A 16,348-nucleotide genomic window follows, 5' to 3' on the forward strand; every position below is an offset into this window, starting at 1 on the left:
TACAGTTGAATGTGTGAAATGCAGTAGCATTGTTATGCGTAGTTCAACTATTAAACTACTTTACTAAGCAGCAAGGTGGTTTCGTCACTGTTTGAAATCATTTTGCTTTTCAGTAACGAAACAATTATATCAATTAAGAAGCGGTGTAGTGCTATGAAATAATATATTACTACATTTCTCCTGAAAATATTTGAGCAATTCACAGTAATTCTCAGATTTTCCCTGTTACATCAAAAGCTTTTAGTTTGGCTGAGCTATTTTTTTTCTATTAAATAACTAGTTGTCCATCTTGCTTATATTTTTGTGGTGGTTTACTAATCTCTATAGTAAATTCAGATGTTCTCACAAATAATGATTTATCTGTTATCTATCTACAGAGCACATTTAAGGTATTGTGGACCATCCTTGTACACCACTGTCTTAGGGCACGTGGTGAAGTCCAACAGCTATGTCCATTTTAGTGAATTAGTTAAACAAACTGAGGTAATTCTATGATTGTGTAAAGTTTTGGACCAACAGGCGAGGTCAGAGTTCCCTCCCTGTATGTACACATTTTAGACTCTGGACACTAAGACCCTACCCATAATCCTCCAGTAGACCCACCTACTCAGGTGAATATAAAGTCCAGACCGAACAGCTCACAGGCATCAAATCTCAGCACAGGAGCATCCTGAACATCTCCACACACTGAGGCAACATGGACACAAGAGCCCTCTCCATTCTGCTGCTGCTTTTTGGCGTCACCCAGGCGTCTCCTCTCATGGTAAGGTCCTTTCTAGTCTCTCCCTTAAACAATTAACAGTCCTCAAATGAGTCGTTATAAACATCTCTGTTTCGACCACCAGGAGCAGGTGTTTGATGGTGTGTTTGTATCAGAGCCTGAACCTGTGGACATCACTACAAGGATTTTAGAAACCAACAATGGTGAAGCATCTTGTAGATAAAGCCAGCAATTTGTTAAAAAGTGATCGGGATTTATGAATATATTGCATTATTTCATCAATATATTTCTCTTTAAATACAGGATCTTCTGAAATCTTCATTGAAGGAGATCTGTTGTTTCCCAAAACCAGAAATGCTCTCTACTGCCTCAACAACAACTGTTTCTGGAAGAAAAACTCCAACAACATAGTGGAGATCCCTTACGTAGTGAGCAGTGAATTCTGTACGTGAATCTCCTTCATTCATTGAAAATAACAATGATTCATTTAGATGCCATTTTAAACCTGTGGACCCTTTTTGCAGCCAATTTTGACAAATCAGTGATTGCGAACGCCATGTCGGTCTTTCACGCCAAAACCTGCATCCGCTTTGTGGCCAAATCATCTCAGACCGACTACATCAGTATTGAGAACAAAGATGGGTGAGAACAATCATACTAGACCAGCAAGAAACATTTAACAGACCTTTAACAGATCAATATTTAACCCCTTTATTTCCTCTCTCCTCTCAGGTGCTTCTCTTCTCTAGGTAGAACTGGTGGCAAACAGGTGGTCTCCCTCAAAAGGGACGGCTGTGTGTACAATGGCATCGTACAACATGAGCTCAATCATGCCCTGGGCTTCTACCACGAGCAAACCAGGAGCGATCGTGACCAGTATGTCAAAATCAACTTTGAGAACATCTCTCCTGATATGGCCTACAACTTCGAGAAACAGAACACCAACAACCAAAACACTCCATACGACTACGGCTCCATAATGCACTATGGTAGAACTGCCTTCTCCACTCAGCCCTGGCTGGAAACCATCACTCCCATTCCGGATGAGACTGTGGAAATCGGACAGAGGCAGGGATTGTCCAAAATTGACGTTATGAGGATCAAGAAGCTGTATGGATGCTGAAGACGAGGCTTGCCCACATCATTTAATATAGTTCATGTGTCTGTAGATGAATAATGTAATGAGATTATGAGATTATGTTTCTGTCTTTTAATGGTGTTGGATTTCTGAAATGTGTGATTGTGTTGGGTTGGGGAAAATAAAGCTACACTGCAAGACAAACTCATACTTTATTTGTGATTCAATGTCAAGTTTAAGAAAGTGCTTGATTGTAGCATTAAAGGAGTCATAGTATTAAGCTTCTCCTGCAGCCTATAAAGCCACCTGGTTTAACCGTAGGAGAACTGGAGGACTGGGCACAGTATATGATTAATACATTTCAACAAAATATATCTCTTTTTATGGAAAAATACTATAATGTAGATTTTGAAAGATTTTAGAGATTTAGTTCTGGTGTAATCATATGTTCACAGCTGAAAGGGGAGTTTTCTCGTTTGATACCTCAATTTTAAAGACTTTTATATGCCAAGACCCTCTTCTGGAGTGAGTCGCTCTTGCATCCTCTAGTAAAAAAAAAAACGTAACTTTCAAAGTTGCCAAAGATTGAGAAAGTCCCAAGCAGACATAAATCTGATCTCCTGAAGCAAAAAGTCAACCAAAGATACAGTTCTAGACATGACGTGAAGTTCTGGTGAAAATAAGGGCTGCGTTCACAATGGACTTTGGTTCCAGAAAATTGTCGGGGAGCATTCTATGTGAATGCAAGGCAGAGCCAAAATGCTGGACATCTCAGCACTCATACAAGACCCTAGTAATATTACTGGGATAAATCTTGGAAAATATCAGTGTGAAAAGAGCCAGAGCCGATGCCGTGTCGGGTGTGTGTTGCAGTGATGATGTTAGTTATTGTGCAACTATTTGACAGGAGGAAGAACAGTTAAAAAATTGCATGTTGACAAAAAAGAAAAAAAAAGAAAAAAACAATTGCTACAAACAAGAGTGATATTAAGATCAGGGATCTACTTCCCATCCATGGAGCTGACAAATGAGCAATTTGCTTAATGATACCATACACAATGTTATTGTTTGCTGGGAGGATATTAAAATTATAAAAGCAGGACTTTTGAACACGTACGTTACACGTCAGAAGGGAACGCTCTGGCATTGTAGATGAACAAACTCACACTATGCAAGATCCGTTACCAGAAAACATCCCTCCCAGAATCTCTACGTAAATCAGATTATGAACTTCTTGTCTGTGATGTTAAGCTCAAACTAAAATTAGAGCAATTTTTCTGCTGTATTGCAAAAATGTATTATAACATCTGGACTACAGAAAAAAAACACAACTTCTGTAAAATCGAATTAGAAACTTTGATCAAAACTTTAAATCTCAAAGAGTTGAAATGTGACTTCTCTTGAACTTGTAACGGTGTACAGTTGAATGTGTAAAATGCAGTAGCATTGTTATGCGTAGTTCAACTATTAAACTACTTTACTAAGCAGCAAGGTGTTTTCGTCACTGTTTGAAGTCATTTTGCTTTTCAGTAACGAAACAATTATATCAATTAAGAAGCGGTGTAGTGCTATGAAATAATATATTACTACATTTCTCCTGAAAATATTTGAGCAATTCACAGTAATTCTCAGATTTTCCCTGTTACATCAAAAGCTTTTAGTTTGGCTGAGCTATTTTTTTTCTATTAAATAACTAGTTGTCCATCTTGCTTATATTTTTGTGGTGGTTTACTAATCTCTATAGTAAATTCAGATGTTCTCACAAATAATGATTTATCTGTTATCTATCTACAGAGCACATTTAAGGTATTGTGGACCATCCTTGTACACCACTGTCTTAGGGCACGTGGTGAAGTCCAACAGCTACAGCATGTCCATTTTAGTGAATTAGTTAAACAAACTGAGGTATATTCTATGATTGTGTAAAGTTTTGGACCAACAGGCGAGGTCAGAGTTCCCTCCCTGTATGTACACATTTTAGACTCTGGACACTAAGACCCTACCCATAATCCTCCAGTAGACCCACCTACTCAGGTGAATATAAAGTCCAGACCGAACAGCTCACAGGCATCAAATCTCAGCACAGGAGCATCCTGAACATCTCCACACACTGAGGCAACATGGAAACAAGAGCCCTCTCCATTCTGCTGCTGCTTTTTGGCGTCACCCAGGCGTCTCCTCTCATGGTAAGGTCCTTTCTAGTCTCTCCCTTAAACGATTAACAGTCCTCAAATGAGTCGTTTTAAACATCTCTGTTTCGACCACCAGGAGCAGGTGTTTGATGGTGTGTTTGTATCAGAGCCTGAACCTGTGGACATCACTACAAGGATTTTAGAAACCAACAATGGTGAAGCATCTTGTAGATAAAGCCAGCAATTTGTTAAAAAGTGATTGGGATTTATGAATATATTGCATTATTTCATCAATATATTTCTCTTTAAATACAGGATCTTCTGAAATCTTCATTGAAGGAGATCTGTTGTTTCCCAAAACCAGAAATGCTCTCTACTGCCTCAACAACAACTGTTTCTGGAAGAAAAACTCCAACAACATAGTGGAGATCCCTTACGTAGTGAGCAGTGAATTCTGTACGTGAATCTCCTTCGTTCATTGAAAATAACATTGATTCATTTAGATGCCATTTTAAACCTGTGGACCTTTTTGCAGCCAATTTTGACAAATCAGTGATTGCGAACGCCATGTCGGTCTTTCACGCCAAAACCTGCATCCGCTTTGTGGCCAAATCATCTCAGACCGACTACATCAGTATTGAGAACAAAGATGGGTGAGAACAATCATACTATACCAGCAAGAAACATTTAACAGACCTTTAACAGATCAATATTTAACCCCTTTATTTCCTCTCTCCTCTCAGGTGCTTCTCTTCTCTAGGTAGAACTGGTGGCAAACAGGTGGTCTCCCTCAAAAGGGACGGCTGTGTGTACAATGGCATCGTACAACATGAGCTCAATCATGCCCTGGGCTTCTACCACGAGCAAACCAGGAGCGATCGTGACCAGTATGTCAAAATCAACTTTGAGAACATCTCTCCTGATATGGCCTACAACTTCGAGAAACAGAACACCAACAACCAAAACACTCCATACGACTACGGCTCCATAATGCCCTATGGTAGAACTGCCTTCTCCACTCAGCCCTGGCTGGAAACCATCACTCCCATTCCGGATGAGACTGTGGAAATCGGACAGAGGCAGGGATTGTCCAAAATTGACGTTATGAGGATCAAGAAGCTGTATGGATGCTGAAGACGAGGCTTGCACACATCATTTTATATAGTTCATGTGTCTGTAGATGAATAATGTAATGAGATTATGAGATTATGTTTCTGTCTTTTAATGGTGTTGGATTTCTGAAATGTGTGATTGTGTTGGGTTGGGGAAAATAAAGCTACACTGCAAGACAAACTCATACTTTATTTGTGATTCAATGTCAAGTTTAAGAAAGTGCTGGATTGTAGCATTAAAGGAGTCATAGTATTAAGCTTCTCCTGCAGCCTATAAAGCCACCTGGTTTAACCGTAGGAGAACTGGAGGACTGGGCACAGTATATGATTAATACATTTCAACAAAATATATCTCTTTTTTTGGAAAAATACTATAATGTAGATTTTGAAAGATTTGTGAGATTTAGTTCTGGTGTAATCATATGTTCACAGCTGAAAGGGGAGTTTTCTCGTTTGATACCTCAATTTTAAAGACTTTTATATGCCAAGACCCTCTTCTGGAGTGAGTCGCTCTTGCATCCTCTAGTAAAAAAAAAACGTAACTTTCAAAGTTGCCAAAGATTGAGAAAGTCCCAAGCAGACATAAATCTGATCTCCTGAAGCACAAAGTCAACCAAAGATGCAGTTCTAGACATGACGTGAAGTTCTGGTGAAAATAAAGGCTGCGTTCACAATGGACTTTGGTTCCAGAAAATTGTCGGGGAGCATTCTATGTGAATGCAAGGCAGAGCCAAAATGCTGGACATCTCAGCACTCATACAAGACCCTAGTAATATTACTGGGATAAATCTTGGAAAATATCAGTGTGAAAAGAGCCAGAGCCGATGCCGTGTCGGGTGTGTGTTGCAGTGATGATGTTAGTTATTGTGCAACTATTTGACAGGAGGAAGAACAGTTAAAAAATTGCATGTTGACAAAAATGCAAAAAAACAAACAAACAATTGCTTCAAACAAGAGTGATATCAAGATCAGTGATCTACTTCCCATCCATGGAGCTGACAAATGAGCAATTTGCTTAATGATACCATACACAATGTTATTGTTTGCTGGGAGGATATTCAAATTATAAAAGCAGGACTTTTGAACACGTACGTTACACGTCAGACGGAAACGCTCTGGCATTGTAGATGAACAAACTCACACTATGCAAGATCCGTTACCAGAAAACATCCCTCCCAGAATCTCTACGTAAATCAGATTATGAACTTCTTGTCTGTGATGTTAAGCTCAAACTAAAATTAGAGCAATTTTTCTGCTGTATTGCAAAAATGTATTATAACATCTGGACTACAGAAAAAAAACACAACTTCTGTAAAATCGAATTAGAAACTTTGATCAAAACTTTAAATCTCAAAGAGTTGAAATGTGACTTCTCTTGAACTTGTAACGGTGTACAGTTGAATGTGTAAAATGCAGTAGCATTGTTATGCGTAGTTCAACTATTAAACTACTTTACTAAGCAGCAAGGTGTTTTTTTCATTGTTTGAAATCATTTTGCTTTTCAGTAACGAAACAATTATATCAATTAAGAAGCGGTGTAGTGCTATGAAATAATATATTACTACATTTCTCCTGAAAATATTTGAGCAATTCAAAGTAATTCTCAGATTTTCCCTGTTACATCAAAAGCTTTTAGTTTGGCTGAGCTATTTTTTTTTTCTATTAAATAACTAGTTGTCCATCTTGCTTATATTTTTGTGGTGGTTTACTAATCTCTATAGTAAATTCAGATGTTCTCACAAATAATGATTTATCTGTTATCTATCTACAGAGCACATTTAAGGTATTGTGGACCATCCTTGTACACCACTGTCTTAGGGCACGTGGTGAAGTCCAACAGCTACAGCATGTCCATTTTAGTGAATTAGTTAAACAAACTGAGGTAATTCTATGATTGTGTAAAGTTTTGGACCAACAGGCGAGGTCAGAGTTCCCTCCCTGTATGTACACATTTTAGACTCTGGACACTAAGACCCTACCCTACCCATAATCCTCCAGTAGACCCACCTACTCAGGTGAATATAAAGTCCAGACCGAACAGCTCACAGGCATCAAATCTCAGCACAGGAGCATCCTGAACATCTCCACACACTGAGGCAACATGGACACAAGAGCCCTCTCCATTCTGCTGCTGCTTTTTGGCGTCACCCAGGCGTCTCCTCTCATGGTAAGGTCCTTTCTAGTCTCTCCCTTAAACGATTAACAGTCCTCAAATGAGTCGTTATAAACATCTCTGTTTCGACCACCAGGAGCAGGTGTTTGATGGTGTGTTTGTATCAGAGCCTGAACCTGTGGACATCACTACAAGGATTTTAGAAACCAACAATGGTGAAACATCTTGTAGATAAAGCCAGCAATTTGTTAAAAAGTGATTGGGATTTATGAATATATTGCATTATTTCATCAATATATTTCTCTTTAAATACAGGATCTTCTGAAATCTTCATTGAAGGAGATCTGTTATTTCCCAAAACCAGAAATGCTCTCTACTGCCTCAACAACAACTGTTTCTGGAAGAAAAACTCCAACAACATAGTGGAGATCCCTTACGTAGTGAGCAGTGAATTCTGTACGTGAATCTCCTTCGTTCATTGAAAATAACAATGATTCATTTAGATGCCATTTTAAACCTGTGGACCCTTTTTGCAGCCAATTTTGACAAATCAGTGATTGCGAACGCCATGTCGGTCTTTCACGCCAAAACCTGCATCCGCTTTGTGGCCAAATCATCTCAGACCGACTACATCAGTATTGAGAACAAAGATGGGTGAGAACAATCATACTAGACCAGCAAGAAACATTTAACAGACCTTTAACAGATCAATATTTAACCCCTTTATTTCCTCTCTCCTCTCAGGTGCTTCTCTTCTCTAGGTAGAACTGGTGGCAAACAGGTGGTCTCCCTCAAAAGGGACGGCTGTGTGTACAATGGCATCGTACAACATGAGCTCAATCATGCCCTGGGCTTCTACCACGAGCAAACCAGGAGCGATCGTGACCAGTATGTCAAAATCAACTTTGAGAACATCTCTCCTGATATGGCCTACAACTTCGAGAAACAGAACACCAACAACCAAAACACTCCATACGACTACGGCTCCATCATGCACTATGGTAGAACTGCCTTCTCCACTCAGCCCTGGCTGGAAACCATCACTCCCATTCCGGATGAGACAGTGGAAATCGGACAGAGGCAGGGATTGTCCAAAATTGACGTTATGAGGATCAAGAAGCTGTATGGATGCTGAAGACGAGGCTTGCCCACATCATTTAATATAGTTCATGTGTCTGTAGATGAATGATGTAATGAGATTATGTTTCTGTCTTTTAATGGTGTTGGATTTCTGAAATGTGTGATTGTGTTGGGTTGGGGAAAATAAAGCTACACTGCAAGACAAACTCATACTTTATTTGTGATTCAATGTCAAGTTTAAGAAAGTGCTGGATTGTAGCATTAAAGGAGTCATAGTATTAAGCTTCTCCTGCAGCCTATAAAGCCACCTGGTTTAACCGTAGGAGAACTGGAGGACTGGGCACAGTATATGATTAATACATTTCAACAAAATATATCTCTTTTTTTTTGGCAAAATACTATAATGTAGATTTTGAAAGATTTTTGAGATTTAGTTCTGGTGTAATCATATGTTCACAGCTGAAAGGGGAGTTTTCCCGTTTGATACCTCAATTTTAAAGACCTTTATAATGCCGAGACCCTCTTCTGGAGTGAGTCGCTCTTGCATCCTCTAGTAAAACAAACTTAACTTTCAAAGTTGCCAAAGATTGAGAAAGTCCCAAGGAGACATAAATCTGATCTCCTGAAGCACAAAGTCAACCAAAGATGCAGTTCTAGACATGACGTGAAGTTCTGGTGAAAATAAAGGCTGCGTTCACAATGGACTTTGGTTCCAGAAAATTGTCAGGGAGCATTCTATGTGAATGTAAGGCAGAGCCAAAATGCTGGACAACTCAGCACTCATACAAGACACTAGTAATATTACTGGGATAAATCTTGTAAAATATCAGTGTGAAAAGAGCCAAAGCCGATGCCGTGTCGGGTGTGTGTTGCAGTGATGATGTTAGTTATTGTGCAACTATTTGACAGGAGGAAGAACAGTTAAAAAATTGCATGTTGACAAAAATTCAAGAAAGAAAATAACAAATGCTACAAACAAGAGTGATATCAAGATCAGGGATCTACTTCCCATCCATGGAGGTGACAAATGAACAAGCTGCATAATGATACCATACACAATGTTATTGTTTGCTGGGAGGATATTAAAATTATAAGAGCAGGACTTTTGAACACGTACGTTACACGTCAGACGGGAACGCTCTGGCATTGTACATGAACAAACTCACACTATGCAAGATCCGTTACCAGAAAACATCCCTCCCAGAATCTCTACGTAAATCAGATTAAGAATTTCATGTCTGTGATGTTAAGCTCAAAATAAAATGAGAGCAATTTTCTGCTGTACGCCTATTGCAAAAACTGATTATAACATCTGGACTACAGAAAAAAACACACAACTTCTGTAAAATCGAATTAGAAACTTTTTTGATCAAAACTTTAAATCTCAAAGAGTTGAAATGTGACTTCTCTTGAACTTGTAACGGTGTACAGTTGAATGTGTAAAATGCAGTAGCATTGTTATGCGTAGTTCAACTATTAAACTACTTTACTAAGCAGCAAGGTGTTTTTTTCATTGTTTGAAATCATTTTGCTTTTCAGTAACAAAACAATTATATCAATTAAGAAGCGGTGTAGTGCTATGAAATAATATATTACTACATTTCTCCTGAAAATATTTGAGCAATTCACAGTAATTCTCAGATTTTCCCTGTTACATCAAAAGCTTTTAGTTTGGCTGAGCTATTTTTTTTCTATTAAATAACTAGTTGTCCATCTTGCTTATATTTTTGTGGTGGTTTACTAATCTCTATAGTAAATTCAGATGTTCTCACAAATAATGATTTATCTGTTATCTATCTACAGAGCACATTTAAGGTATTGTGGACCATCCTTGTACACCACTGTCTTAGGGCACGTGGTGAAGTCCAACAGCTACAGCATGTCCATTTTAGTGAATTAGTTAAACAAACTGAGGTAATTCTATGATTGTGTAAAGTTTTGGACCAACAGGCGAGGTCAGAGTTCCCTCCCTGTATGTACACATTTTAGACTCTGGACACTAAGACCCTACCCATAATCCTCCAGTAGACCCACCTACTCAGGTGAATATAAAGTCCAGACCGAACAGCTCACAGGCATCAAATCTCAGCACAGGAGCATCCTGAACATCTCCACACACTGAGGCAACATGGACACAAGAGCCCTCTCCATTCTGCTGCTGCTTTTTGGCGTCACCCAGGCGTCTCCTCTCATGGTAAGGTCCTTTTTAGTCTCTCCCTTAAACAATTAACAGTCCTCAAATGAGTCGTTATAAACATCTCTGTTTCGACCACCAGGAGCAGGTGTTTGATGGTGTGTTTGTATCAGAGCCTGAACCTGTGGACATCACAACAAGGATTTTAGAAACCAACAATGGTGAAGCATCTTGTAGATAAAGCCAGCAATGTGTTAAAAAGTGATTGGGATTTATGAATATATTGCATTATTTCATCAATATATTTCTCTTTAAATACAGGATCTTCTGAAATCTTCATTGAAGGAGATCTGTTGTTTCCCAAAACCAGAAATGCTCTCTACTGCCTCAACAACAACTGTTTCTGGAAGAAAAACTCCAACAACATAGTGGAGATCCCTTACGTAGTGAGCAGTGAATTCTGTACGTGAATCTCCTTCGTTCATTGAAAATAACAATGATTCATTTAGATGCCATTTTAAACCTGTGGACCCTTTTTGCAGCCAATTTTGACAAATCAGTGATTGCGAACGCCATGTCGGTCTTTCACGCCAAAACCTGCATCCGCTTTGTGGCCAAATCATCTCAGACCGACTACATCAGTATTGAGAACAAAGATGGGTGAGAACAATCATACTATACCAGCAAGAAACATTTAACAGACCTTTAACAGATCAATATTTAACCCCTTTATTTCCTCTCTCCTCTCAGGTGCTTCTCTTCTCTAGGTAGAACTGGTGGCAAACAGGTGGTCTCCCTCAAAAGGGACGGCTGTGTGTACAATGGCATCGTACAACATGAGCTCAATCATGCCCTGGGCTTCAACCACGAGCAAACCAGGAGCGATCGTGACCAGTATGTCAAAATCAACTTTGAGAACATCTCTCCTGATATGGCCTACAACTTCGAGAAACAGAACACCAACAACCAAAACACTCCATACGACTACGGCTCCATCATGCACTATGGTAGAACTGCCTTCTCCACTCAGCCCTGGCTGGAAACCATCACTCCCATTCCGGATGAGACTGTGGAAATCGGACAGAGGCAGGGATTGTCCAAAATTGACGTTATGAGGATCAAGAAGCTGTATGGATGCTGAAGACGAGGCTTGCACACATCATTTAATATAGTTCATGTGTCTTTAGATGAATAATGTAATGAGATTATGAGATTATGTGTCTGTCTTTTAATGGTGTTGGATTTCTGAAATGTGTGATTGTGTTGGGGAAAATAAAGCTACACTGCAAGACAAACTCATACTTTATTTGTGATTCAATGTCAAGTTTAAGAAAGTGCTTGATTGTAGCATTAATATAAGCCACACACAAAACGCCACAGTGACAAAAACATCTGACAATAACTATTGATTATATTTTAATTCTCCAAAATTAGGTATTAAGTCTCAGAAATGTGGTGAAATGTTCCAAAGTTTTGGTGGTGTGCTACTAAACACTGGCAGGGAAGCATTGCCTAATAAGAGTGTGTTAATCATGCCAGTTTGAAGCTCAACCTGACTAGTCTTGCCACTGATAGGCCCTGATGAAATATCGTTATAATTAAAACCACTCATGTGTTTAAAATAAATATCGGGCCATGTCCCTTGCCAGAGCATCGACACCACTGGGAGACGATGGCAATTACAGTCAATATTTCTCATTTCCACTAAGCTGCAGTTGAGGAATAGTCTTCTCCGTGACTCCAAATGGACTATTGGCAGAATGAAATTCATTCGCCAACTCATACACAGTGGCATCACTGTTTTTGGCAATAATATTGACTTACCGTTTTGACATTTAAAGCCAGATATAAAGGATGAAATGCATCACACACTTCCAGGGAGTAATCAACTACAAATGAAATGAATGGGAATGCTAACAAATAGGAATGCTAGTGGACCTCCTTGGCTAGCACCCAATTACACACCAATTACAAGCTAAAATCAGTTCATTAATATTCATGAGTCAAACGTATACACTGCACAGTGTGTCCTCACCACACAGCAAGAAATAAAGCTACATTGATGGGCTAGAAAGCATCACAAAAACTCTCTTTAAAATCCAGATAAACAAGATGCTGAATCAGAGCAGACATAATAATCCCCTGCGATACGCGTTGACTCTGTGATCGTCTAATTAGGCCTTAATACATGATGAGGAGAGGTGCTAATAACAGCACACTTATGCATATTCTGTGCTTTGGCTCATCATCCTTGGCCTCGGGAGTCTCTGTGGAGGATGTTCTGTGAATGTAGGTGAATTATGAAATCCTTTGCCTTTCATGTGTTTATTCAATATTAATTGCTGAGGTTTTTCGTTTTCTCAATGGATATGGCACAGTTAATAAAACAAGAGTCCAGACAGACACAGACATAATAGAGAGCGAGAGCGAGAGAGAGAGCGAGAGAGCGAGAGAGCGAGAGAGCGAGAGAGCGAGAGCGAGAGCGAGAGCGAGAGCGAGAGCGAGAGCGAGAGCGAGAGCGAGAGCGAGAGAGAGAGAGAGAGAGAGAGAGAGAGAGAGAGAGAGAGAGAGAGAGAGAGAGAGAGAGCGAGAGCGAGAGAGAGAGAGAGAGAGAGAGAGAGAGAGAGAGAGAGAGAGAGAGAGTGTGTTTGAATTGTGAAAGCCTCATGGATCGCTCTTGTGCAGAATCCAGGTCAAAGCGGCAGAGTTCCCCGGCTGGCACATAGAAAAGTGGGGCAAACTCAAACTTTCCCGACTCCTTTTCCAGTGAGTAAGCAGTATGACACACTCCCTCACAGAAAACATCACCAGCCATCATACCGAAACGAGACGGAGGAAGGAAGCGAAGATTTAAGAGAGAAATAAAGACGGGAAAACACATTAATGAGGGAAGGAAGTAAAGCAGGGAAAGATGGAAATAATGATGAATGTAAGTGGAATGAAAGAACCGGGGAAAAAAAACAGAAAAGTTTTACAGAAAAGTCTAACCCTAACAGATTAAATGCTATACTGTAGGCCTTACAGAAAGTTACTTACGCCCTATTCTGTGTTGTAGCATAAATAGTGCGAGTAGTGCAGGGCCGGATTAAGAGTTCAGAGGCCCCTGGGCACAATGACTTGTCCCTTAGATGTCCTGGGCCCCTGGGAAAGTGCCCAGTTGCCCTAATGGTTAATCCGGCCCTGGAGTAGTGTGTTCACACCGAAAATTCCCAAAAGGTAAAAATGCACTTTAAATACCCAGATGACACACCTAATTAACCCGAAAAAAACAGTTAGTGGAATGTTGGGAACTTCATGCACTCAACTGTGGCAGCTTCAACAGAGGCTCCAATATTGAATGACAAAATAAACATAAAATTCTTACACTACACAGTTGAGTACATAGTGTGTACGTGCACAGTGTATAGTGCATCATTTGGGACACAACTAGTGTTTCCAGGGCAGTGCTGTGTGGTTACTAGGGCGTTTCTAGGCAGTTGGAGGGTTGTTCTACTTGTTGATAGGGCACTGGAAGGTAAGCCCTGTCTCGGATTGACGGAGGGACGGACGGAACAATATATTGAACGATTAAATGACAGACAGACAGAACGATAGAACTGGATAGTTGGATGGAAGAATCGATTGGATGGATGGATGGATGGATGGATGGATGGATGGATGGATGGATGGATGGATGGATGGATGGATGGATGGATGGATGGATGGATGGATGGATGGATGGATGGATGGATGGATGGATGGATGGACAGAACAATAGAACAACAGATGGAAGGAACAATATATTGAATGATAGAACGACAGACAGACAGACAGACAGACAGACAGAACAATAGAACTACAGATGGATGGATGGAACAATATATTGAACGATATGACGACAGACAGACAGACAGAACGATAGAACTGGAGAGTTGGATGGAAGAATCGATTGGATGGATGGATGGATGGATGGATGGATGGATGGATGGATGGATGGATGGATGGATGGATGGATGGATGGATGGATGGATGGATGGATGGATGGATGGATGGATGGATGGATGGATGGATGGACAAACAGACAGAACAATAGAACAACAGATGGATGGAACAATATATTGAATGATAGAACGACAGACAGAACAATAGAACTACAGATGGATGGATGGATGGATCAATATATTGAACGATAGAACGACAGAACAATAGAACAACAGATGGATGGAAGGAACTCTATATTGAACAATAGACGGATGGAACGACAAACAGACAAAACAATAGAACAACGGACGGATGGATGAAACAATATACTGTAACAATATACTGAACGATAGAACAACAGACAGAGAGAAAGATAGAACAACAGACAGAGAGAAAGATAGAACAACAGACAGACAGATATATATTTGAATTAAGGGATTAAGACCTTTAACTGAGGCATGTACAATAACAGACTGTTGTTCTTGTCAAAAAACCAATGACACAACACAGTCTGAAGAAGTCAAGGAGTCATGCTCCACACAGACAGACAAAAGGAGCTGGGAGAAGAGAGAGGGAACACAAGGGATGAAAGGTAGACAGTGTGACAGAAAAGCAAGTTAGCTGAGGTTGAAAGAATTAGAGGATGAGGAGAGAGAGGGGGGGGGGGGGGCTTTTGAAGAAAGCAAGCCCTCAAAAAAGCAAGAGAGGCTCTCAGTTGTTTTATGTCATCCGTTTCTCTAAAAATAGAGAGGTGAAAATACTGACAAGCAGTGACACATTGAGCGTTGTTTCCCGCATTGATGGGACAAACGCGTATGTGGCGGGAAACCCGCTGAGTTGGGGTTAAAAATAGAGAGAGAAACCCATTTTTTTGCAGGATTAAGCAGTATATTGTAGTATATTTAAAAATTGTATCTATTCCTGTGATGGTAAAGCTGAATGTTCAGCATCATTACTCCAGTCCTCAGTCACATGATCCTTCAGAAATCATTCTAATATGAAGATTTGCTGCTCAAGAAGAATTTGAAATTTCCTTATCTTATCATCAATGTTGAAAACAGTTGTGCTGCTTAACATTTTTTTTGTGGAAATTGATAATTTTTTTAGGATTCTTTGATTAATAGAAAGTTCAAAAGAACAGCATTTATTAGAAATAGATTTTTTTTCGGTAACAACGTTAATTTCTTTACTGTGACTGTTAATAATATATTGTATACCTATATAATATAAATATCCTTGCTGAATAGAAGTATTAATTTAATTCCAAAAAATAAATGTTACTGATCCAAACTGTATGTGTGTCTATAAAATACATAATCTATCAGTCCCATAAGCACACAAGCAGGAACTTTACAAAAGCCTGCCAGACAGTTTGAGCATCTGAAAATGTCTTTAAATCAGCTCTGCAGATATTCATAACTAGCTGACCTTTACAGTGATCCATGACTCTGCGCTTTAGTTCATGTTGTTCCTGTAAAAAAAAAAAAAAATTATATATATATATATATATATATATATATATATATATATATATATATATATATATATATATATATATATATATATATATATATATATATATATAAGATGGTTATGAGGATCTTACACTCTAAAAAATGCTGGGTTGTTTTAACCCAATTTTGGGTCAAATATGGACGAACCCAGCCGTTGGGTTACATTTTTAATCCAACGTTTGGGTTTGTCCATATTTGACCCGAGCACAGTCTAACAGAGAGAATGGTTCATGGTTAAATTTAATAACTGAAACTCATGTTATAATGAGAGCAGTGTAATAATGATGCAGACCTCTCTGTTCATTTAGTGGCAGCTAATGGCACAAAGGATAATACATTTATCTTAGACACATACACACACGTAACTGAGTGGAGAGTATTTCAGTAATACACTAATCAACTGCAGAACAGGGCCAAAGCAGTAAAACAACAACGATACAATTCCAAAATTAAATGTTAGAGAACTATCCGGTAAGTTGGTATTAGCCACCACTGAAAAAAGAC

At 39.3% G+C, this 16,348-nt stretch overlaps 4 protein-coding genes across 4 annotated transcripts; all 4 read left to right on the forward strand.

Annotated features, from left to right (window-relative positions):
- Positions 1–697: 697 nt before the first annotated feature.
- LOC306995782 (hatching enzyme 1.2-like) lies at positions 698–1,844 on the forward strand (the record flags this gene model as incomplete). The annotated part of the gene is made up of 5 exons (XM_079607680.1): positions 698–763; positions 852–924; positions 1,025–1,165; positions 1,246–1,363; positions 1,454–1,844. 5 exons carry the CDS (start codon positions 698–700, stop codon positions 1,842–1,844), a joined length of 789 nt encoding a protein of 262 aa, XP_079463806.1.
- A 2,075-nt stretch (positions 1,845–3,919) lies between these two features.
- LOC306995906 (hatching enzyme 1.2-like) lies at positions 3,920–5,065 on the forward strand (the record flags this gene model as incomplete). The annotated part of the gene is made up of 5 exons (XM_079607877.1): positions 3,920–3,985; positions 4,074–4,146; positions 4,247–4,387; positions 4,467–4,584; positions 4,675–5,065. 5 exons carry the CDS (start codon positions 3,920–3,922, stop codon positions 5,063–5,065), a joined length of 789 nt encoding a protein of 262 aa, XP_079464003.1.
- Positions 5,066–7,144: 2,079 nt separating this feature from the next.
- Positions 7,145–8,291, forward strand: LOC306995907 (hatching enzyme 1.2-like; the record flags this gene model as incomplete). The annotated part of the gene is made up of 5 exons (XM_079607878.1): positions 7,145–7,210; positions 7,299–7,371; positions 7,472–7,612; positions 7,693–7,810; positions 7,901–8,291. The coding sequence occupies 5 exons, from the start codon at positions 7,145–7,147 to the stop codon at positions 8,289–8,291; spliced, it is 789 nt and encodes a 262-aa protein (XP_079464004.1).
- A 2,073-nt stretch (positions 8,292–10,364) lies between these two features.
- On the forward strand, positions 10,365–11,511 carry LOC306995904 (hatching enzyme 1.2-like; the record flags this gene model as incomplete). The annotated part of the gene is made up of 5 exons (XM_079607876.1): positions 10,365–10,430; positions 10,519–10,591; positions 10,692–10,832; positions 10,913–11,030; positions 11,121–11,511. 5 exons carry the CDS (start codon positions 10,365–10,367, stop codon positions 11,509–11,511), a joined length of 789 nt encoding a protein of 262 aa, XP_079464002.1.
- Positions 11,512–16,348: the final 4,837 nt, after the last annotated feature.

This window comes from Phoxinus phoxinus (assembly GCF_949152265.1).
Source record: "Phoxinus phoxinus genome assembly, chromosome: 3".
NCBI classification, from domain to species: domain Eukaryota; kingdom Metazoa; phylum Chordata; class Actinopteri; order Cypriniformes; family Leuciscidae; genus Phoxinus; species Phoxinus phoxinus.